At 38.8% G+C, this 22,235-nt stretch overlaps 1 protein-coding gene across 3 annotated transcripts in view; it reads left to right on the forward strand.

The window, feature by feature from the left end:
• Positions 1-22,235, forward strand: part of CADPS2 (calcium dependent secretion activator 2) — a 283,917-nt gene that overhangs the window by 112,654 nt on the left and 149,028 nt on the right. For all 3 annotated transcript variants that reach the window (XM_072335394.1, XM_072335402.1, XM_072335413.1), the window contains exons 4-6: positions 1,874-1,954; positions 5,550-5,786; positions 9,531-9,652. In XM_072335394.1, coding sequence (XP_072191495.1) covers positions 1,874-1,954; positions 5,550-5,786; positions 9,531-9,652 — 440 coding nt within the window. The remainder of the gene's footprint in view (positions 1-1,873; positions 1,955-5,549; positions 5,787-9,530; positions 9,653-22,235) is intronic.

Here is a 22,235-nt window from a genome sequence, read left to right on the forward strand (position 1 = left end):
ATACTTGAATTTTAAGAGTTTACTAGCTAGTGACTTTTTAAAGAAAATAATAAAGTTGTGATAATGAGAATTGCTGTTCTGAGATGTTACATTCTTATTTATTTCTATCTAATCATATGCTTTTGTAGATTTTTATTCTCAGTGTGAGAATTACTATGGTGGTTGTCATAACTATGTATTGTACAGATGTCTTGGGTTTGGGTTTGATCACAAATGAGGAATTATAGAAGTTTTAGGATAAGGCAAGTAAAATAATCTTGCCTGGGGTGTGAAAAAATGGTGCTGTTTTTCTCCTTGTCTATTCATTTTACATACTGCAAGAATACTAATGCTGAAAATTTCATTTATTAGGGCAAGTGTGAATGGCCTGCTACTTGTTCTTATTTGGTTCTTTCTATAAGTAAGGCAGTGTTCTTCAGTATTTCAGCTCTCCAGCTTCTTTCCATTCCTTGCAAAATGTCATTACACACATAAATGAACAAAACATTATTCAAGGGTATAAACATTTCAGGAAGGCTCAATTTTAAAAACAAGTAAGGGTCTTGTGAGATGTCAGATTGCTTAGATGACAGATTGCACTTTATTGCTTCCATCTTAGCAGTGGGAAACATTTTATTGCATTGCTAAATGGATCCAGGTCATCATTCTACATAATGCTGCAAGGAACCTGTAGGTGATTGTGTACTTTTGATTACTCAAATGTAATCAAATTCATAATTTAATTTCTGAAAGAAGTACTTATTTTTTAGCAATGCCTTGGTTCAGTGAGATCTACTGAATTTAGCAGAGGAGAGTTGCAAAGAGGATGGTATTATGTATTTGGCCTGATGCACTGAATAGTGGTCTTATTTTAAAAAGCTTAGTTTAATGGAATGAATCATTTAGGAAATACATTATGAGTTCATTAGGTGAAGATCTTATTTAATTAGAGAACCAGTTTTTGCCAGTTTCCTTCACTAATCAATTTAAGATTGTTTTTCAGTGAAGAGCAAGTGACATCCTTAGATCTTAGATGCATACCAAATGTGCTGGGATGTATCAGCACTGGCATGGTGCCTGCAGTTTGCCCTAGAAAGAGAGAACCCCTGTTAGGAATCTGTCTATGGTGGGCACGTGTTCTGTAAGAGGGCAAGTTGTGCCTTGCATTTTGCAGATACTTCTGCTTCTCAGCCAGCTCAGCTGTGCAGGCCCATCCATTACGGTGAAGCCACACTTCACCGACACCTAGCAATTAAACTAGTGAAAAATGACTTGGGAAAGTCTTTTCTGTTGAGACCAGAGATTCTGTTGTGGGGAAGAGTTGTGTCCTTCCGCTCTACATTCCTGACTTACGCCAGAGATTTAGTCATGACTGTTTCCTCCATCTGACAAAACTGAAAGCTCAAAAACTGGCTATGCCATGATCTGGGCAGTTGGCCAGTATTAGTAGAGAAGAGTTCTGTGAATGAAATCATATACTTAGAAGGTATAGCTGCACAGTTTTCTTTCACTACACCTGATCCCAGTGGATGTCATGGCACCAAAAAGTGATTTTCCTTCCAAACATTTTCTAAGCTGTTCTATCAGTCCGGTTTTCTGCTTCATGAAGAAATGCTGTCAACTGCTGTTTTCACAAGGAAAGCTACTTCTTTTCAGCTTAAGTGTATAAAAGTCAAGGGAATACTAGCTACCCTTCAGAGTTCACAACTGCTGTGGATAGTGGGTGGCTATTACATTTCCTTCACCTTGGTAAGACTTGAAGCCATATATTTGCTTAGTGTTTCACTAATATTAAGACACAAAATGTGCAAATAATTTGTTTTTAGCTACACTGATCACTATAAAGTTCATGTTTCTTGCAGTTAACATAATTTATTTTTGTTCTGTATCCAAGCTGGATAATGCAGATGAACAAGCAGCCCAGATCAGACGTGAACTGGATGGACGTCTGCAACTGGCCGAACAAATGGCAAGGGTAAGTGGCTGCTTTCGGGTACCAAAAACATACCTTCATGTGAGATTGAGTGGGCTGATACACAGTTCGTGTTTCCAGTTTCTCATTCTGAAGCTGACCAGAAGGTCATCTGACAGTATAACAGTCTGGCAGATGCCATTTCTCCCTGCTGTGGAGAATATATGTCAGCGGGATTAGGGAGAAAGCAAAACTTGTTTTCCAAAGTTGTATACCATGTAAACCTACCGTTCCTTCATCAGCAAGTCCATTGGTGACAGAAAGGGTATATTATCTGCACTTTAGGGAGTGTTTTGGAACTGAACTAGATTATATCTTATATACAAAATGCATTGTGCTATCCTGAGGGTGTAAACATAGTGTTTATGTCTTAACTACATGTTGTATGTTAATATTTAAGCATGTGCACTATAGTTTACATTTCCAGTTGAAGTCAAGCTGCACTGCAAGTAGCAAAACAATGAGTGAAACTTGTAGGTCAAATTAGTGATAATAGGGTAAATTTATAAATGATTGGTGTAAGTTTTAGAAAGCCAAGACTGGGTTTTTTTGTGGTTTTTTTTTTTCTGTCATGTAGCTTGTATTTTCTTTCTATGGGCAAGATTGTGCCCTTCTATCTTAAATACCACAGGTAAGATTGTTACTGTCCCTGGCCATATCCTATTAAACTCTGAGGAGAGGCTTTTTCAAAGAAAGACTATTAATTTCTGTTCTTTTCACTCTTCTGTGAAGCCTTGGATTGTAGTCAAAGATGTCTGATAATGCTATGCTTGTTCTGCGTTCTTTTTGCCTGTAGCTCCAATAGTTAAAAATATTGTATGTGCAGTATATCGTATTTACATTATTTACACAATTTGACAGGTTTCAGGTTCGCTTGTTTATTTGAAACGAAAAAGAAATGGTTATTTAGATATATAAATTTCATAAATAAGAATCTGGAGGCATAAACTTCCTGTAAAATTAAAATGCATAGAAATTTTGAAATAATTTTAATGCAGCTGAAAATTGTAAGCATGATTTAAACTACATAAATCTTCATTTCCTGGCTAATGTACGTACATAGACTGCATACCAGTGGCTTTCTGTCAGTGGTTTTCTTTATAGAAAGATGTTGTTATTCACCTTTTGAAAATTGTCGTGCCAGTTGCACAGCTTTGCACGGAATAAGGAACTCCATTCTCACATGGTATATCCAAATCAGAAGTCAGAATTATCACATATCTTTTTTAAAATGACTTAAGTTGTATATGTTTGTGTATATATATCTACATATATTTTTTTTTGAGGGGGGGAGACTATCAGAGTTCATCATAGCTGCTCAATCCTAATTCTAACAGCTGTAAGAATTAGTAAGATCACCTAAACCTAAGCAGTCAAATGCTGCAAAGCAGCTATGACTGTTCTTCTCAGAGCTCAAAAATGAGTCAAAAAAGACCTAAAAAACAAAGAGATACTGGATTACGTATTCTAACATCTCTGTTAGTGAAGAAAATGGTTTTCAGTGGTTACCTGCCTGGAAGAGAATTATTATACTGCAGTATCAAAATTGCAGCACAGCTAAAGGAAAATTTCTGCATGCAGTTTTCTCAAAAAGAATCATAGAATCATAGAATGACAAGGTTGGAATGGACCTACAGGACCATCCAGTCCAACTGTCCTCCCTCTTATTAGGGTCTTGTTTGTGGTTCCTATGGTACATTACCAACTGATTTTAAGATATAAGTTGTTAATTACATGCCGTAAGTTTATTTTAGCAGAAAAGATCATTTAGCCTACCTAAAGGATGCAAAAACCTTAGAAAGAGCGTTGATCTACAGTAGCATAAGATTAACAGGGAATTTGTGCATCAGTTTGTCCAGCTGTTTCTTCATGTGATTGAATTTAAATCAGTTGGAATCAAAGTCTGTATGATGTAATAGGATTTTCTACCTTTTGTAACTGGTGATATCCTTCTCTAAGTCAAACTTTTACATGATTCTATACAGATTACCCAGTATCTTTTCTCCCTGAGAACTGCATGCTGAAAATCCATGTTAATTTTCTGTCTGAATACAGAGAACTACAGATCCATCAGGCTTGTGTGTCCGTTGGGTTTTTATTTCAGAGGGAGGGAGAACAACTAAAACCACACACTATTCTTCTTTGGTCTCTAAATTAGTTTAAATATTATGTGCTATAGCTATTTGTTACAATTTCATGCTCTTCAAACAGAAAACTAAAGGTGTGGGGCAATTCATAGTGATCAGTGTCTTTATGGAGGATTCTCACCTGTGTTTCATGAGAGACAGAAGTGGCTGGAAGCATTCAAGTTCTACATAAATAAAGGCATCGGTGTATTCTCTGGTGGTACTGCCTGTCTTCAGTTACTGCATCCTCAAATTACAAAAGATCGTAGTAATAAAAAAATATGCAGGAAAATGGGCTGTGAGAAGCTTCCCAAACTTTTACACTGGCGTAGAGAAATGATCTTTAAAAAGGAAAGATCCTTTAACTACTTAAGTCTTCTTCTCTGTTGGCATTGTGTTGTTTGAATGGTCCTCACAGGATAAGGTACAGTTTGGTTTTGGTTTTGGTTTTTGAGAGGGCCACATGTAAACAGGAGAAGGTATGTCTATTTGGACAGTGACAGGACAAGGGGAAGTGGTTTTAAACTGCAACAGGGGAGGCTTAGGTTAGATATTAGGAGGAAGTTTTTCACACAGAGGATGGTGACACACTGGAACAGGTTGCCCAAGGAGGTTGAGGATGCCCCATCCCTGGAGACATTCAAGGCCAGGATGGATGTGGCTCTGGGCAGCCTGGTCTGGTGGTTGGCAACCCTACAGAGAGCAGGGGGGTTGAAACCAGATGATCATTGTGGTCCTTTTCAACTCGAGCCATTCTATGATTCCACGATTCTATGATTCTCTGACTAGAGAATGCTGAACCTTCCCTTAATTTGTTATGTTCTAACTATGAACTATTCTTTTCTTTTTTTTTTTTCCATTTCAATTTTTCATATACTGACTCTGTTAAGTGATGATGAACCAGACTGGGAGATTTGTTGCAGGTGTTTTGGGTCACAGTTTGCTTGCCTGATCTTTGTTATCAAAACAAAATCAACTGTAAATTTTGACATAAAACATTTTAAGACATTTCTCGTAATGGCTAATAGTAAAAGTAGTGTTTTAAGAGCAAGTTGCTTACCTTGACAGACAGTAACTGGGGAGGGATGTTTGTTTCTCACTTAGAAAATAATCTGCCTTTACAATAATCTACATTCTTGGGCTCCCACGTGCAACCTGGATTTAAGGTTAAAGATTCTGGATGGCAAGAGGTTTCATTTTTACAAATGCCCCATTATATTTTTGATGTGTTTTGTCTACTGTGTTTGTGGAATATGATGGAAATCTCAAGTTATATTTCTTCTTGTCAAAATTATTGTGTTTTTTGGACATGACTCACCTTCCCATTGCTGTTTTGATGTGACAGAGATAGTTAGGAATTCAGACCTTTATGTTTATTCAATATCTAAAAGTGAGAACAAATTAATAAATTAAATGATCTAGAGTGTGATACAACTTTTTTCCTCCCTAATGATTAAAATATTTCTTCCAAGGAAAGAAAATTCCCCAAGTTCATAACAAGAGAAATGGAGAACATGTACATAGAAGAGTTGCGGTCTTCAGTGAATTTGCTGATGGCAAATTTGGAAAGTCTTCCAGTGTCTAAAGGTGGACCGGATTTTAAGCTGCAGAAGTTAAAGCGATCGCAAAATTCCGCGTTCTTGGACATAGGAGATGAAAATGAAGTTCAGCTCTCAAAGTCTGATGTGGTCCTCTCCTTCACATTAGAGGTAATCTCATATTTCACAGAACATGTGTTGACAGTTTATATTACTAGAATATCTAGAATGCCTGTTTCTTGATATTTTTCTTTGTTGCTAATTTGTGCTAATCATTTTATGTTAAGGTGGTAGGTTATGAATTGTCTCCAATAATTAAGACTTAGAATGCAAATGCATGATGCACTTTCCTCTTGCAGCAGTAGCTGCATTTGGTTCCATGCAGCAATGTGTGAAGTTGAGTCTCCCACACAGCTGTATCTTTAGATGAATTCCGGTACATTAGGTACCAAATAAGGGAATACTTGCTATCACATACTCATTCACAGAAGTTTACAAGTAAGATGCATTTTCTTACTGAAAGCATTTACAGAGAAAACCAAAAACATATATTTTTTAGTGTTGGTCATAGCAGGCTTATGCTTATAAATTCCTTCATTTTCTTCAAGAGACTAGCTCATCTTTACAAAGGTTATGCTGGAAGCATGCTCTCCAGAAATGCAATCTCTATCCATATGGAGCTGAAGGTACTTCAAGAGGAAGCTACACATACAAATAGTTACTTAAATGTAATGATGAGAGCATCATAGATCAGGTCCAGTTCTGAACATGCGAATATCGGGAGATGCTGATCTCTGTCTCTTGATAATAACAGAATCAAAATGCTTTACAGAGTGCATATTGCATATTTGTCTGTCAGAAGATGCCACATTTAAGTGTTATGCGCTTGAAATGGCTTCAGTTTGTTAAAGAGAATGGATAATATAAACGAATAAGCATTTCAATTGTTAAATCATTTAAAGCGAACAAAAAGTAGGTATGTTTTTTAAACAGTGTATTTCCATAAGCAAATAGCTTTTTTCGTGTAAGGTTCAGAATTGAGATCTAATTTTCATTGACATGTCCAAAAAGATTGAAGTCTTCACTTAAATACAGAAGATAAATTACTTATCCTGCTGTTTGCCATTTTGATACTACTAGCTAATAACGTAGAAGACAAACATCAGCTTTTGAAGAGTGGTAACATCTGTCCATAATTCCATATGCCACAGATTATTAGTTTGTCAGGCATGTAAAACAGTCTTAGTGCTGAATGCTGTGCAGCTCCATCGCATGCTGTGCCTCTCCCAAGTGGAATGCAGAGCTTGGAGTGATGCCATCAGCAGTAATAACATGGAGTATTTTTGAAGCACCTAAAAAGAACATGAAAAAGATTTTCAAAAATACATATACTTTTTAATCTTCAAGCAAGTTTGCTTGGCAAGGGTTATAGAAAAAAGAAGAGCTTTCTCTGTGCTTTTAGATAGAAATAGTAAGTAAAAATGATGGGATATTTGGCAAAAAAGCACCAAAAGATGGAAACAATCATAAAATGAAAAATGACAGTAAATGTAATTTACTGTGAACTCGTTATTGTAGCAGTGTGGGTATGTTTACGGTGCTGCACACCAGCAATGCAGATTGTTAGGTTTGCTGAACTTCAGGGGTTTTTGTTGTTTCTTCCAATGTACCAAGGTGCTCCAGAACTTGTGACCTCCAGTCCACTGTGGGCAAGGCAGCAAGGAATTAGTGTCATTCTACAGATAGCAGGTTTCAATAGGGGAAATTTTCATTTTAATCATGTTGTTAACCATGTAAGTCAAGTTCGTTGCATGTAAAGTATGTATAAATGTCCTATTCTTGGGAACTGAAATCATGCAGGTAATAAGGGCACAGGAGTTGAGCTGAGATTCATTTAGGCTGAAACATGGGAGATCTGTTCTCTTTTATGCAGATCACAATGGGCAAATATCAAAACCTGACTGCATTTCCTTGGAGACAGAAGACATTATTTCTGGGGGGAAAAAAATGTGATATATGCAAAATTTTGTATTTCAGTAGGTAGTCACCAGCCAAATCCTCACTGAGAGCTGCAACACAGGTACATGAATAAAGAGGAAATTGATAATGTGAAAACATTAGTACAGAAACCTGTCAGTAGACAGTGGGAGCATGAGGGGTGTTCATCTGCCTCTGCATTGCACTGTTAAGACAGAGCAGCAGAACATTTAAGCAACATTTATACATTCTTGTGGGAATGGACCTTGTGCGGAAAGGTGGGAGCCACTGCAAGCCATGGTGACTATTCCTGAAGGTTGGGTATTTCATCAAAGAGCTTATCTGCAGAAATTCATATCATAAATAAAATATCAGAAGATTTAATTGCTTATGTTCTTCAGCTGTTGGGTGGAGTTGAAGGAATACACAAGCAAAATTTAGAAAGCTGTTCATTAGCTAATGAGGTAGTTAATCAGCTACTGACAGTTTCCTTTCTAATGAAATGCAGAGCTCTCCTCCATTCCTAGAATCCAGAAGTACTAGCAAAGATGAATGTGCTGTGCAATTAAACTTAAGGAAAATAAGGATCAACATAAAACAATGAACAAACGTGAAGTCTGCATTCAATATATGTTTGATGCATGGAAGGACCATAGAGGCAGCATCAGCCAAAGGGATCTCTAGTGCAGTCTGGCAGTGATCATTGATCACTTTTATAACTGTTCGAATTCCTGAACCACTAAAGATGGAGAAGAGCAGAGATAATTGCATCATTGTCCCTGAACTGCTGTTATTATTTATGAAGCATAATAGGCAGCGGTGATAATTTATGGGTAATGTAAAAATGTTCTAAATGATCAGACTGTCACCTCACAGCCGCTTTGCCAGACATCTAACAATTACTAAGATTTGGGGACTTTTAAAGCACAAAGGATTTTTCAGCAAAGAGTGAAATTTGCCTTGACTCACCTTAATTGAAGTGAACTGACAAGTTGCAAATGGTTTGATAGTCAGACGTTTTAGTAGTTGCTTGCTGACCTAGGAAATCAATTGCCTCTAGTGAGACCAAAAGTAGTCATTAATTTTGTCACCTTTAAGATGATCAAAGTAATACTGTTTGGTGGGTTGTTTTTGTTTTTCTTTTTGTTTATAGTTCAGCTGAGGACAGCTTCTCTGCTGATCAAATGGACAAAGTTTTTTGCAGTTCTGTAGGCTCAGACGTGGCTGAAAAGAAAAGCAGCTTTTCCAAAGCAAGCAGGGAAATGCAAGCAACCTTCTTTTCAGATTTTCTCTGAAATGGAAACATCTGAAGTGTAAGAATTTCAGCAGCTTCACACTGTGACAAACTGTAAGGTTTTTAAAAGATACAGAGCAGTTGAAGTTAGACTGTGTTTAGCTCTTCTGGGTAGTTCAGAAGAGCTGAAAAAATATGGGATTTCCTATCCGGAATGTCCCCAGTGAGGAAGTTTCACGCCTGGTATTGGTGGCTTTTCTCCCATCTCCTCCCCTTGTGTCCCCATATGCACACTGCACCTGACTGCAGGTAGTGAGTTGGGAGAAGGAAAAGGGGTAGCAGAAAAAAAATACAGCAGCTGAGAGTGATTTTCTCTGTCATAATAGAGGTGAGATTCAAGGGAGCAAAATTGCTCTCAAATTCAGCTACTAGCACTGAAGTTACAATAGGAGTGAGTTTTTGCCAGAGTAAAAGTGGAGCAAAAATCTCCCTTCCTTGTGTATGTTGCTGAAGATGGAAAAAGAAGGCAACATTAGAACTTTTCTCTGTCTTTGAAGAATTCAGACAGTGGGTTGTGGGTTTGGTTGGTTTTTTTTTGCTTTTGTTTGGTTTTCTTTCCCGTATGGAGCTTACTGCCACAATAGCCATGTTGTCTAATGTTTTCTGAAGTGTGAAAGATGAACTATTTGCTTTCTTTCCTCCAGATTGTTATCATGGAAGTGCAAGGTTTGAAGTCAGTCGCTCCCAATCGGATTGTCTACTGCACCATGGAAGTGGAGGGGGGTGAAAAGCTTCAGACGGACCAAGCAGAAGCTTCCAGGCCACAGTAAGCTGCTCTGCTTTGCTTCATGTGACATCTCTTTCCTTCATATCGTGGCAGAACCAATAGTTTGTATGGTTTTTACAGTTTAAGTTAGCACTGGTTTATTCTAGTGCTGGGTTTATACTGCATTGTTACCTTAAATTCCTTCTCAAAAATTACAATATTCACATTATTTATTTATGGTGAAGTAAATACGGAGTGTGAACGCTGTCCAGAAAATGCTGTTGAATGTATGTGTGAAGGAGTTGGAGACTGAAGTGTTTTATACTCTGGAAATACAAACCTCTTGAAAGACATTAGCCCAGGGTGATCTTATGTATTCTAGGTTAACGTGGCGGTGGCTTTGTGGAGTGTAACTTGTACCATTGGTGGAAAATCAATACTCAGTAATCAGTCTTGACAAAGCTTACTCACCTGCTGAGCCTATTTCATTTTAAATTATAGGATCCACTTCTTCCAATTAATTTTTGAGGGAGGCGGTCAGCAAACCGACTTGCAGGGGAAAACATCATGCCATCTGTAGCTGAGTGGCGTAGAGGAAGAAAATTAGGTGTGTTTTTTTGTTGATTTGTTTGACCTACATGCTGACTTCAGACACTTTTCTCTCTGTTAAAATGTCATTTGGAATCTTTTGTAGATACCTTTCCAGACAGTGAGTTGGGGTTTTACTGGCACCATAGTGTGCCCTGTGAAAATCAATTTTAAAATTGCAGTTGTTACAGTATCTGAGAAAACATCTTAAAGTGAGTTGGGATGGTCGCTTCTGTTCCATTCGCACCACAGATACAGTCCTCTGATAGGCAAAATTATAAGCGCATATTATGTGCCTCTTCTAGGGCTTGGGGAGGAAGAGATCTTATTTAGTAGCCTTTCCAAGCTGTGTAGTCAGACGAAATGTCCATGACAAATAAGCCAGCAGCCTGCTATAGTAGCATATTCAGACGAGTTTTGCAGAACTCAAGGAGATGTGGCAATACGTAAAATTCACTTGACTCTCTCCCTGCCGTGTGTTTCTTCTCCAGGGCTTGGGCTTTGCATTTGTACGTGGTAGGTGAGGGACATCTAAAAGCAATGAGTACATAAAATACCTACAGATTAATGCCACAAAGCAAGGCCACAAGTGGGAATGCAACATTCTCTGTTCATCTGATGACCTGTTGGAGTGTTTTCTGGTGGCTCTTGGTCCTGTGTGAGTTGCTGGGCTTTGTCATGGAGGGCACACCTCCAAGCTGATAGATGTAACGACATAGATGTTGTTTGCATCTATTTCTGTATACAGCAGACAGAACATGTCAGGGGTGGTTCATGATCAGTTCCTTGTTGATTTGCATACTAAGGGCTGCAGGTAAAGGTGAAGATTATAAAACCAATCAGAAGGTGTTTCATACATTCCCTAAAAGTTAGCAATAAATTAGTCAAGGTGGAAATTGTGAAAAGGAAGTAAATGGAGTCAGTGTGAGAACAACTGTAGAATTTGTAGGAAAAGTGGTAAGGTTGGGACCTGCTCTGAGTTTTAAACTGATTTAGAGGATTTCAGGCTCAATACAGAAATAGGAAGAAAGATGGTTTATGGGCTATTCTATATAAGGGTTGCTGTGTGTATAAATTTCATATGGTCCTTTATGGAAAAAAAGAATATGCATCCGTAGGAAGTAGAGGATTGTGAGATGCTCTGAATTGCTCAGTGTAAGAATGTGGGTGGGATTTACTGATGCTGTTGTTCTGCTATTCTACAAAGCTCCGTGATTTAAAAGGATGCAGCTGATAGAACTCTAACATGTATCTGGTTCTTGTGCTGAGTCACACTGTTTTTCATTATGCTGGCAAGCATAATTATGAGACTTTGGCAAACTGTAGGCCTAAGAGCATAGAGGCAGATGTAGTTCTTGAGCTTATAGTAGTTCTTGATGTAGTTCTTGAGCTTGAGATGTAGTTTGAGACGACAGAGGAGGATACTGAATTAGACAAGATGATATTAGCAAATTATGGGCAAACAGTAAAGAAGCTGGAGGAAGCTGCCTATGGAATTGGAGATCTTTTATTCCATGGTTTCATCTTTCTGTTACAGCCAAACCAGACTAACTTGGCAGCAGCTGTGTTGCTCTTTTGGTTGGTGACAAAGGGAACTAGGAGGCTTGGCAGAGATTTATCAGGAAATTTTACAGGTGAGAGAGAGCCTAGAAGACATTATTATGGATGGGGAGGGGGCCTCAGTTTTCGGAGGACTGTGTAAGGTGTCTCTATCTCCTATGGCAGCCTGTTTCTGTACTTCTAATACCTTTCTTCCCACTGTGTCCAACACACCCTTCATCTCAAGCAGTTGTCTGCCTAGACTTATCCCCCTGCACTCAGGACAGTTCCTTGATAGGGATATGCTGAGAGATGGGAAGGGAAGGATGAAGGGTTGGATGTTCTGCAAATTGAAGGTGTGGGAAGAGGTGGAAACAGAAGTGGCATTCTGCTTCTGTTGACGTTAGTCCTGGCGCTGCTGCTACTTGCTTTTTCTCTCAGCCCCTTGGCAGCAGTAGGGAAAGCTGTATAAGCAGAAGCCCATGAACAGACACCACATCCCGCTTCTGATATAGGAAAACCAAGCTGTCTGTTGCCCCAGGGCATGCCCACTTTGCCTGCTGCTGGAGCTGACTGCTTACTGGGATAATTTCCAGTACCACCATTCAGATATAAAGGAAAATAATCAGTGAGGCTGGAGGAGAAAACACAGAATTCATTGTGAGAAGAAACTGAAAATCGAGAAGAGCTGGATTTCATCATGGCTCTTCAAATCACTAACAGTAACACATTTACAGTGACAAACCCCAGATAAATGAGAACATAACTTCACTTTTTATATAGAATATGAAGCTAGAAAAGGGTAGCAAGGCTCCTCTACTACAAGTAGAATTAAACAGTGATGGAAAATGAATTTTTCACCAGCCTGGGGAGGCTGCTGGCAAGAGCTCCAAATCATGCGCTTGTCACAGGCATTTTCTGGAGTTGCACTAAAGCTGGTAGATACGTTTGTGAAGAGAAGCAGTGTAAAGCAGTCTTTATTCCTTTTTTCTTTTATTTCATCTGTGAAGCATCAGTGTACAAAGTGCAGTGCTAGTTCTCAGCCCGTAGTTTCAAAAGCATTGACAGTGAAAAGCAGAAGACTGGGAGCTCAGACGGATGGATCAAAACAGAGTGCAAACCAATGTGACCTTAGCGTAGAGTTTAATAGAAGCATGATTCAAGTAGAGCCTGATTTCAGGATTTATTTACTTCCAAAATGCTGAATATTTCACTTCGTGCCTTATTAGATATGTATTGAAGTATCCTTCTGAATCCTTGAATGTTTCTATGAGAGTAAGAAGGAAATTAGAAAAAAACAATATTTGTTCTTCAAATGAAAAGGCCTAAGCAGAGCCCCGGAGAATAAAAACTCAGTTTATCAGTAAGATATACATATATATATTTTTCTGGTTTCTTAGTGCTTTTAACTTGTGCCTGATTTCTGTCTCTGATGATAAATATGTTTGTGAGTTTGTATTGAAGTGCTCCATTCTAGTGTTTTCTTCTTTAGCAAGCTGAATGGAGCTGCTTCTGTGTATGCTACTGGGCCGTTAATGATCATTCTCAGATGCAAATGCTATAAAATAATATAATTTGACTGAGCTTGGACAGTTATACAAACAGATCAGTTACGCAGCTTCCAACGCCTGTGAAATATTCTTCATTCCTTCCAACTGTTTCTAGCCTTTTCGCCCCGCTGAAAATCCCTCCAACAAAGCCTGTGACCTTTTCCGGCAGACATCAGTAGCAGAGCCTTCAGAGGACCCACTTCAGCTCCAGGATTCTTTGCATCATTTTCTTGCAGTGGCTCCACAGGGAGCGTCTTGCAAAATCCAGCACTAATTTCATTCTTCAAATGTTACTGATGTGGCTGAGTTTTCAGTCGTGTGGAGTCTGGCATCCGCATGTTTTTTTATCATTGATTTTATTCATTCTGAATATTAAATAAGGCTGTTTCTTAAAAATGTTATCTTCTGGATATGGATAATCATGCCCAAAAATGAAAGTTGGGAATGTGTTGTTTTTATCGCTACAGTTGTTAATCTGTCATCGGATGTTTATGGAGAAGGAAAAGATCTCGTCTGACATGATGAGAAAATTTTGATGCAACAAGCATATTCATCGTGTAAATAAGACAAATGAGATGATCATTTGTGCTGCCAGTGACTGTATAACCTTGTAAAAATGGCTGTTATATTAGAAATACATGAACAATGTGTGATTAAGAGTCTGCCCAGAGGAGGCAGGGAACCTCAGTCAAGGCTGCATGAGTAAAATAAATGCTGCTCGCTTTCTTTCTATGCAATATTGTACCAACATTAATTCCATAAAGTATTTGGGATATGACAATACTTGCAGATACATAATCAAAGATTATTTAGTAAGGTTTTATAGAAGGGTTTTGTTATTTATTTTTTTATTTTTTTAAGAGGGAAAATAAAAGCTTAATTTTCAAGACTTTGAACTTCCTGAAAGGACACATGATCACTATTAAAAAACACGAATCTTTCTAATATAATTTGTTGGTGATATTTTCATGTTGTGACCTAAGATGGTCCGTATGGGGGCAGGCTAAAAGTGTTGGGGCTCTTCAGCCTGGAGAAGGCTTTAGGGGAAACTTACAGTGGCCTTCCAGTACCTGTCGGGGCCTACTGGAAAGTTCAGGAGGGACTTGTTATAAAGGCATGTAGGGACAGGATGGGGGGAAATGGCTGTAAACTGGAAGAGGGTAGATTTAGTTTAGATATTAGGAAGAAATTCTTTACTGTGAGAATGGCGACACATTGGAACAGGTTGCCCAGCAAGGTTGTGGATGCCCACTCCCTGGAAGCATTCAAGGCCAGGCTGGATGGGGCTGTGAGCAACCTGGTGTAGATGGAGGTGTCCCTACCTGTAGTGGGGGGGTTGGAACTGGATGATCTTAAGGGTCCTTTCCAACCCAGACTGTTCTGTGATTTTATGAAGTTACTGATGGATAAAGGGACAGACATTTATAGGGTGTGACAGTCACCTTCTGAGCATCAAATGGTTTTATTCATTCATCACAGTAACTGCGACTTTATAATTTTTGTTTTTGATTAAGGGAAACACAGAGGTGATCATGTCTACAACCATCACAACTTGGTTGCATGACGCAAATAATGCAGTACCTAAAGAAAAAGGGAAGGCATGCATTTTTTTCATCTGCTTTTCATCTATGTCTAATGTATCTGCATAAATAAGGTTAATTTTGATCAGTAATAATTTAATTATACTGTTGATCATTCTGAATATTGTTTGTATTTGTAGTAATCCATCTTTTTGCACGTGCACTGGAGGAAAAAAAAGGATGAAACAGTTGTCTCTACATTGTATTGCTTTGAGTCTTGAGTATAAAACTGTAGACTAAATATGAGAAGAAATGAGGGATAGAAACACTACTTGCTCATAGACTGTAATCATAATGTTCTCTTCCTCATAAGCCAACCAATTCTTCTAAGGGTGTGGATATTTTTTTCCAGCTGTTTTTCTGGGTTATTTTTTGGTTAAAATGAGTGTCTTTGCACATGGGATTTTTAGAGAGGGATAGTGAGATTGTGCTTCCATTGTGCCTCATCTAACCTTGCTCAGCTTGTTGTTCATATGCTTTCCATTACACCTCCTGAGGATAAATAATCTTTAGAATTTAGCTGCATAAGCATCGTCTTTTATTTGATGGATTTCAAATGTTCTTTTGACTATTAGCTCTGGAAGTTTTTAATTTTAATTGCAGATAATTGCAGTGAAATCCCAAGTTGATTTTACAGAGGATAATAAAGTAGAATTATTCAGCATATTTGGCATCCAGACTTTTCTTCTTTAAAACATAAATGGATTTTGTGTGTCGTTTACAAAAATGAGCCTGTTTATAAGAGAGAACCTCTGTGTATTCCCACTAAGATTATTTCAAAGACTAACACATAAGAGGCGTGATTTCTAATTATGTTAACATGGACAATGTAGTAAACTTGGCTAAGTTGGGCATCTTTCAGTATTTTGGAATCTTAGGGAAGTGAAAGAAATAAAGGCCGCGCAGGAAACAAGGCTCATCTGCTTTCATAAGCAAGATTGGAGTAAATTACATACTGATTATCCTTGTCTTTGAAGGATAAATTCCATCATGGCTTTGTCTTGGCATATGTCAGAAAGTCTTTCTTCTTTCATTGTCATGATTGGGGCAATTCTCAAAATAGGACGGAAGAAATTACCTGGTAAAAAATTGGGTGCCACATGCAACTATTGTATGAGCCTTTCCAGTGTCCAGCTGCAAAGAGGAGAAACAAAATTGCCAGTAGAAAATTAGCTGATGCTTTCTTGGTTCTGCAGAGGAAAAAATGGGAGGGGAAAACACACATTTATCCCAGCCTGTGTTCTGGATTAATGATAAAAGCATTTTGCAGAAGGGATATGGACTCAGATAAACATTTACATGACAGTTTTATTCAGCTGTTCTTGTTGCCTGATCAATTGCTTGCTCCTTTAAAAATAATAATAATAATAATAATAATAATAATATCTAATCATCTGAGGTATGAAGATCAATATGGTATCCACAAGGATAAAAAAGTTGGGATTTCTAAAATAAGTAATTGTGTATGCTACATTCTAGTATTTAGTGCTATGTTATATTGTCTAGCAGATATTCCCCTCTCTGGTTACAGAGCAGTATGAATTTTCTATAGGCTTCTAATATTAAAGGCTATTTGAAACTCGACTGGATAGTAACTTGAGCAACCTGACCTGACTGGCTTTGTGCTGATCTTGAACCAGGTGACCTCCAGAGGTTTCTTCCAGCCTAAACATTGCTGTGATTCTGTGATTAACCCTCAAAATATTCTCTTGTAATCCTGTTTACCTAAGGGATGTGAGAAAAGCCCTGTTGTTAGAAAGGAATATTCACAGATCTGCTACAAGTGTGGTATGGAACAAACTGGGAGGAAAGGAGGTAATTAAAGATGGCTGTAATTTCTACTCTATTTGGACAGTTATCAATAAACATCATCCTCCTGCCTCTAGGGCATGTATATTTTATTTTCTTCTTTTGATTGTTTTGGCTAAATCCTGGTCGCTGTTCTGCCTCTGTGTGCTGAGCAAGTTAATAACTGTATGAAAGTGACCAGGATTTCTCCTCTTGCATGATGTTTGTACTCTCAGAGATTGTGATTCGGTGCTCTGCATCCTGCTGCAGCCAAGCAGAAGTCAATGAGAAGGGGGCTTCCCAGTGAGCAGGTTCTCTGTGCCGAGTGACGCATTAACTCCCTTCATCTGGTGGCACTGCTGAGCTGATCAGTGGAATAGCTCTTTCTTAATACCATAATAAATGTGTTGTCCTTTCCTTTTTTTAAAATAATTGGCAAATTACTCCATCTCCCAAATTCTTCATCCCAAACCCTTTCTCATATCCCTAAAATCTTGTAGTTCTTTTTTCTTTTTTCTTTTTTTTTTTGAGAAAAATTGTGGAAGTCTAACAAACGCTGGGTTTTGGCACACTATCAACCTCCACTCAAGCATAACATCACTGCTATGATACAGCGGCTGTTTGGGGACGACTCTATCCTTTTACAATATAATAAACACCTCGCAAGGCTGGGCTCAGTTTTATGTTCTGTTTTTTTCAGTGAATTTTGAAAACCTTGGGGCTCTAAGGTGCATGTCCTGCTGTTCTCACCTTCAATCTAACAATTAAGGCTTGGAGTGAGGCAGTATATTCACTGCTTAATGAATGTGATATATTTGTTTCCAGTCTCATTCCCACCTGATCCACAGCAATTGTGATTAATATTTTGCAGGCAGGCATAGCGTTGCACTAAAGCATCTCTGAATGTGTGATCCAGCTTCAAACTGGAAAGCATTTAGCTGTGAGTAGTGCGGTGTTGAGCCAAAGACAATTAAGCGCTGCTTAGAAGAAAAATGCATTGGATCAGGCCAAACATCATACTAACATAGCTGCGTGGTCTCTGGCTGGGTCAGAGTGAGGGCAAAGACAGCTTATATCTGCCTGCAACACATCACATAGCAGGATGGATGTCTGTCAAAAGAAGGCCGGAGAGGGAAACATTACATCACATTCTGCCTCGAATTGTGTTCACCTCCTGGAGTTTTCTGATAGAGAGGAGGTGAAATTTGAAATTTAGTGATCTTTGCACATCTCGTCTCCGGAAAACTGAATTACTGAAAATTGTTCTGGGTAATTGTGTGGAAGAAAAGTTCCTTGGGATTTCTCTAAGCTTTGGCGTTATTAAAATGTCCCATTTTACATCTGCAAAATGTGTCGTTCTTCTGTCCTCGTCTGGAGTGGCTTTACAAAAATCTGCTTAGATTGATGGAAATAATTTCTAAGTATTTGACCAGATGCAGTGTTCAAATTGGGACAGATTTGATGTGTTTTATTCAGTTTTGATTTGTTTTGTTTGGGTGAAGAGAAAGGTTAAGGAAGAGGTTATTGGAAAAAAGAATCTTTGAAGATCTTACTTTTGATCCCTATTCGGTTTAAGAATACTTTGTGTATCTCAAATCTTTGTGACAGTTTTTCATCCCAGTGTGAGCAGGCTCTTCTTTCCTGTCAGTGTGCCAGTATGTGCATGGATTCTCATGCATAAGGATGTCAAGAGCCCCAGTACTTTAAGAATACAGAAAAGTCCACCGAGCAGATGTTGTCACAGATGAATGATGCACTTCACGCACAAGAGAGAAGCAGCAATATGTTTTATTGGTATAACAGTGATTTAGCAAGGCTGAATGGTTAATAAGGCGATGGTTTAACAGGATTCAATGGCCAGGTATACTCAGTATGCTGCATAAAGGACAGGGTCACACAGAATTGTTAAGACTCTCGTGCTGAGTCCTGAGACTCAGAGCAGATTCCCTTGCTTTTTAGACTCCTCAGAACAGTGTGGGTTCGGTCTTAGTTTCAGACTTGATCAACAGTTTATGTCTAAAGCATTATGTGCACAATCAATCTAAGATGCAACTTACCAAAGCTTCAGCATCGTGTTAGTCTCTTACCAAGGATATGTCACGGATAAGGAATCTATCAGCCTCAAGGAACAACCTTGAGAGGTGTTCCTATTCCTGGCATGTAGCCCACTGCAGTACAGGAGAGTGCAGTGGGCTCTGGGCTGACCTCTATTCGTGGAGTAATATGATTGACTCAAAGTTCTACCTGCACATCAGCTGTATTTTGTTTGGAGCATGCTCAGTTAGCCCCTGGTTATTGTGTTGTCTTCCCAGAGTCCAGCCTTAGCCAGATGCAGCCGTTGCTACCACACTGATGCCTATTGCTTGAGCAGGGTTAATGGTGAGCGGTCAGGTTGCAGAGTGGGGAGTACACTGTTACAGATGAAGAAAGAAAATGTATAGGTCTTGAAACGACTGAATAAGTACTTAGCATATAAAGTGTGATTCTCCAGGTTAATGTGCCTGCTTGAAAGCAATGCCAACAGATTGAGAGTAGGAGTAGCTCAGAAACAGAGGCAGAATAATGTGGACAGCTGATAAGAACAGTAGGTGTCAGAATGGAAAAAAGGAGCTTCAGTATAAAAGAGAAGTGGTAGAATGCCAGATGGAATACTGAAATTCTCTGCTTTGATTCCTGGGTGTTCCCTGATAGACTGTGCAGACTCAGATAAGTCAGTCTATTTTGTGATGTGCTTTCCCACATCCTTAGGCTGAGATGACAATATCTATCTACTTCATCAAAGTGCTGACAGTGCATCAACATTTGTACAATGTTTGGAAGCTTTAAAGTGCCAGACAAATACTGAAGAGCATTAAAAAATAGGCTTTGCAACTTTTAACAGTGTTGTGATGGTTCTTTTTCATTCTGTTTCAAGACATGGCTAAATATACATATAGAAACTATAAGATCAAAGATGGGCATGTTTTGCTTTTATACCTGTCACCAGTCCCTGGCTGGATTTGCAAGTTGGTGGGAGACAGGAGTTAATGCCTCTCATTAATTCTTCACACAAATATACACCAGTGGTTCCCAGCACCCAGAAGTGTGCCAGTCTTGTTGCACACCCATAAAAATCTCCATCCTGACTTGTCTTGATTGCCTGCACTGAAAGTGAGATGGAAAAGCAATACTGCGTAATAATTTGCTCATAGTTTCATGCTTGTTTGAAAATACCTGTTATAATAGCATTCTGTAGATAGTGTTAGAATGTACTGCTTCCATTTTTTCAACGTAGAAAATGTTTTCAATGTTGCTTTTATGAGGGCTGCACTGAATGTAATGCCTTCTAATTTATGATGTTTGCCTACAATGTCAAAGGCAGATGTTCATTGTATGGTAGTAAAGATGGAATCTTCCCATCACTATTCCATTACGTGTTTTTGCTGTGTGACAGATGGTAGCAGAGGGGCAGTCTTATGAAATGGTGTTCTGTATGGAATTGCATAAGAAGCAAAGGTGTGTCATTGAATTACTCCATGTGGAAAAAATGGCACCCATTGTCATTCATCAGTGCTTGCTGAATGTTGATGGAGACCAAGCAGTGGATGTGATCACGGTGAGGCAGTGGGTGATGCATTTCAGAGTTGTGACAGCAATGTGAAAGATGAGCTGTGTTCTGGATGGCTGTGTACAGCTGTCACAGTATGACATGAAGATCATCTTGATCAGTTCATCCGCACAAATTGGCAGATTATAACCAGGTAGCTGTGTATGGAGTGGAATATCAGCTTCAGTGCACTGGTGGTAGTGCTGGAATATTGCAAATTATGTGTGAGGTGGATCCCACAAATACTCACAGGAGAAAAAATATAGTATGCAAGTTTGTCTGGACCTGTTGGACCAATATGAGGCTGAAAATGACAGTTTCCTGGATTGCATTATCACCAGTGATGAAACATGATGTCACTACTATGAGCCGGAGTTGAAACGGCAATCCATGGCGTGGCTACATGTGACTTCCCCATCAAAGAAAAAGATCAAGACATGGCCCTCAGCAGGTAAAGTGAAAAGTGATGTGCGCTGTCTTTTGGGATAGGGAAGGGACAATCCTTTCAGATTTCCTGGAACCCAGATATACCATTAACTCTGACTGCTGCATCATGATGCAGGCTAAGCTGAAGGCTCAGCTAGGCCAGAGTCAGGCCCCATACTAGTTTACAGACTGTTGAGCACATTCCCCATCTTGGCTGGACTGTCCTACCACACCCACCATATAGTCCAATTTGTTGCCTTCTAACTTCCATCTGTTTGGGCCCATGAAAGAAGAACTGCATGGACGACATTTCCCTAGCATTGATACAGGTGTAGAAACTGTGAAATTGTGGGCCGTGTTTATTGATGCAGATTTTTAACCAGCAGAGCACACAGGCTCCTTTTCATTGCTGGTGAAAACATGTAGCTACCGGTGATAACTGTGTTGAAACACAGTGTTTTGTAACAGAGAGTTTGCTCCATCAAACAGTGTTATTGCACTCTTTGTTTCTGTTCTAATTTCCACAGAAATAAATAGGAGGCGTTACTTTTGGAGCAACGTATTGTTTGTTATGTATAGAGTTCCTCTCTGTTTTTCTTTTCTGTTATATTGGACGCTTTTCGAGTTTAAAGAAAAATTACGACAGTGTTGTCATTTTAATTTTTGCAAATTAATTTTTTTCAGATATTATTGATATTCTCTGTTTAAAAAGAAATACGGGATTGTGTCTAAGTTGCTATTCGCTCTCTGATAAATTGTTAGTAATTTTGAGCTCTGTTAATTCCCTTGTTTTAAACAGTTATTATTTTTACCAAAAGAAAGCTGTGAAAAAAAAAAAAATCCCAGATGATAAGATTACTTTTTTTCTTATTTGTGTTGCTCTGGTTATGTAAAGGAGCTTTGCAGTACCACAAAAACAAGGTATCCTTGCTCTTGCCTAGATGAGGACCAGATTTGGTGCTTTCAGCTCTGCAAAGTCGAGTTCTGGGAAGAGTTGACAGTGTTTTCTAACAGATCAGCTTAAAAATCTTTAATTTTTCTGCTGAATTCTTAGATAAAGAACCATTCAGACTGTCAGTGGCTGCACAAGATGGTGCCTAGACAGTGCATTCAGGAATTGAATTACGGGCTTCTTAGAACATTGTGTGCAGGTACAGGATTTTATATACTCAACTTTTCTCTATGGGAAGCAGTGAATAGACAGAAGTCTTGGTCTGGGTTTCTAAAAGCCTGTGTGCTCACTTAATAGTTCCCAGGATAGAGAGGTAAAAGGTTGAAATGCAGAGAAATACAACTGAGGTACTTCAGATTACACCTGCACATCTCAGGGCATAAAGTTATCGAAGCCTTTCATGAACCTCTCACACAGCAAAGGAAAGGGATTTTAGCTGCTCGCTGGGAGGCAGTGGTTTCCCAGCAATGCTTGGTCTACCTGTTGATAGCAACAGCATCCACCTTACCTGACCATATGGATGGCAGAAGGTGAGTTTTGGTTGTGGTGGCTGCTGCTGGGGGGATGATGAAGGAGGAAGCATGGTATTTCTGGTTTTAGAAAGACTAAGTAGCAATTGCTACTGGAAGGAGCA

The sequence above is a fragment of the Excalfactoria chinensis genome, chromosome 1 (genome assembly GCF_039878825.1).
Source record: "Excalfactoria chinensis isolate bCotChi1 chromosome 1, bCotChi1.hap2, whole genome shotgun sequence".
NCBI lineage: Eukaryota > Metazoa > Chordata > Aves > Galliformes > Phasianidae > Excalfactoria > Excalfactoria chinensis.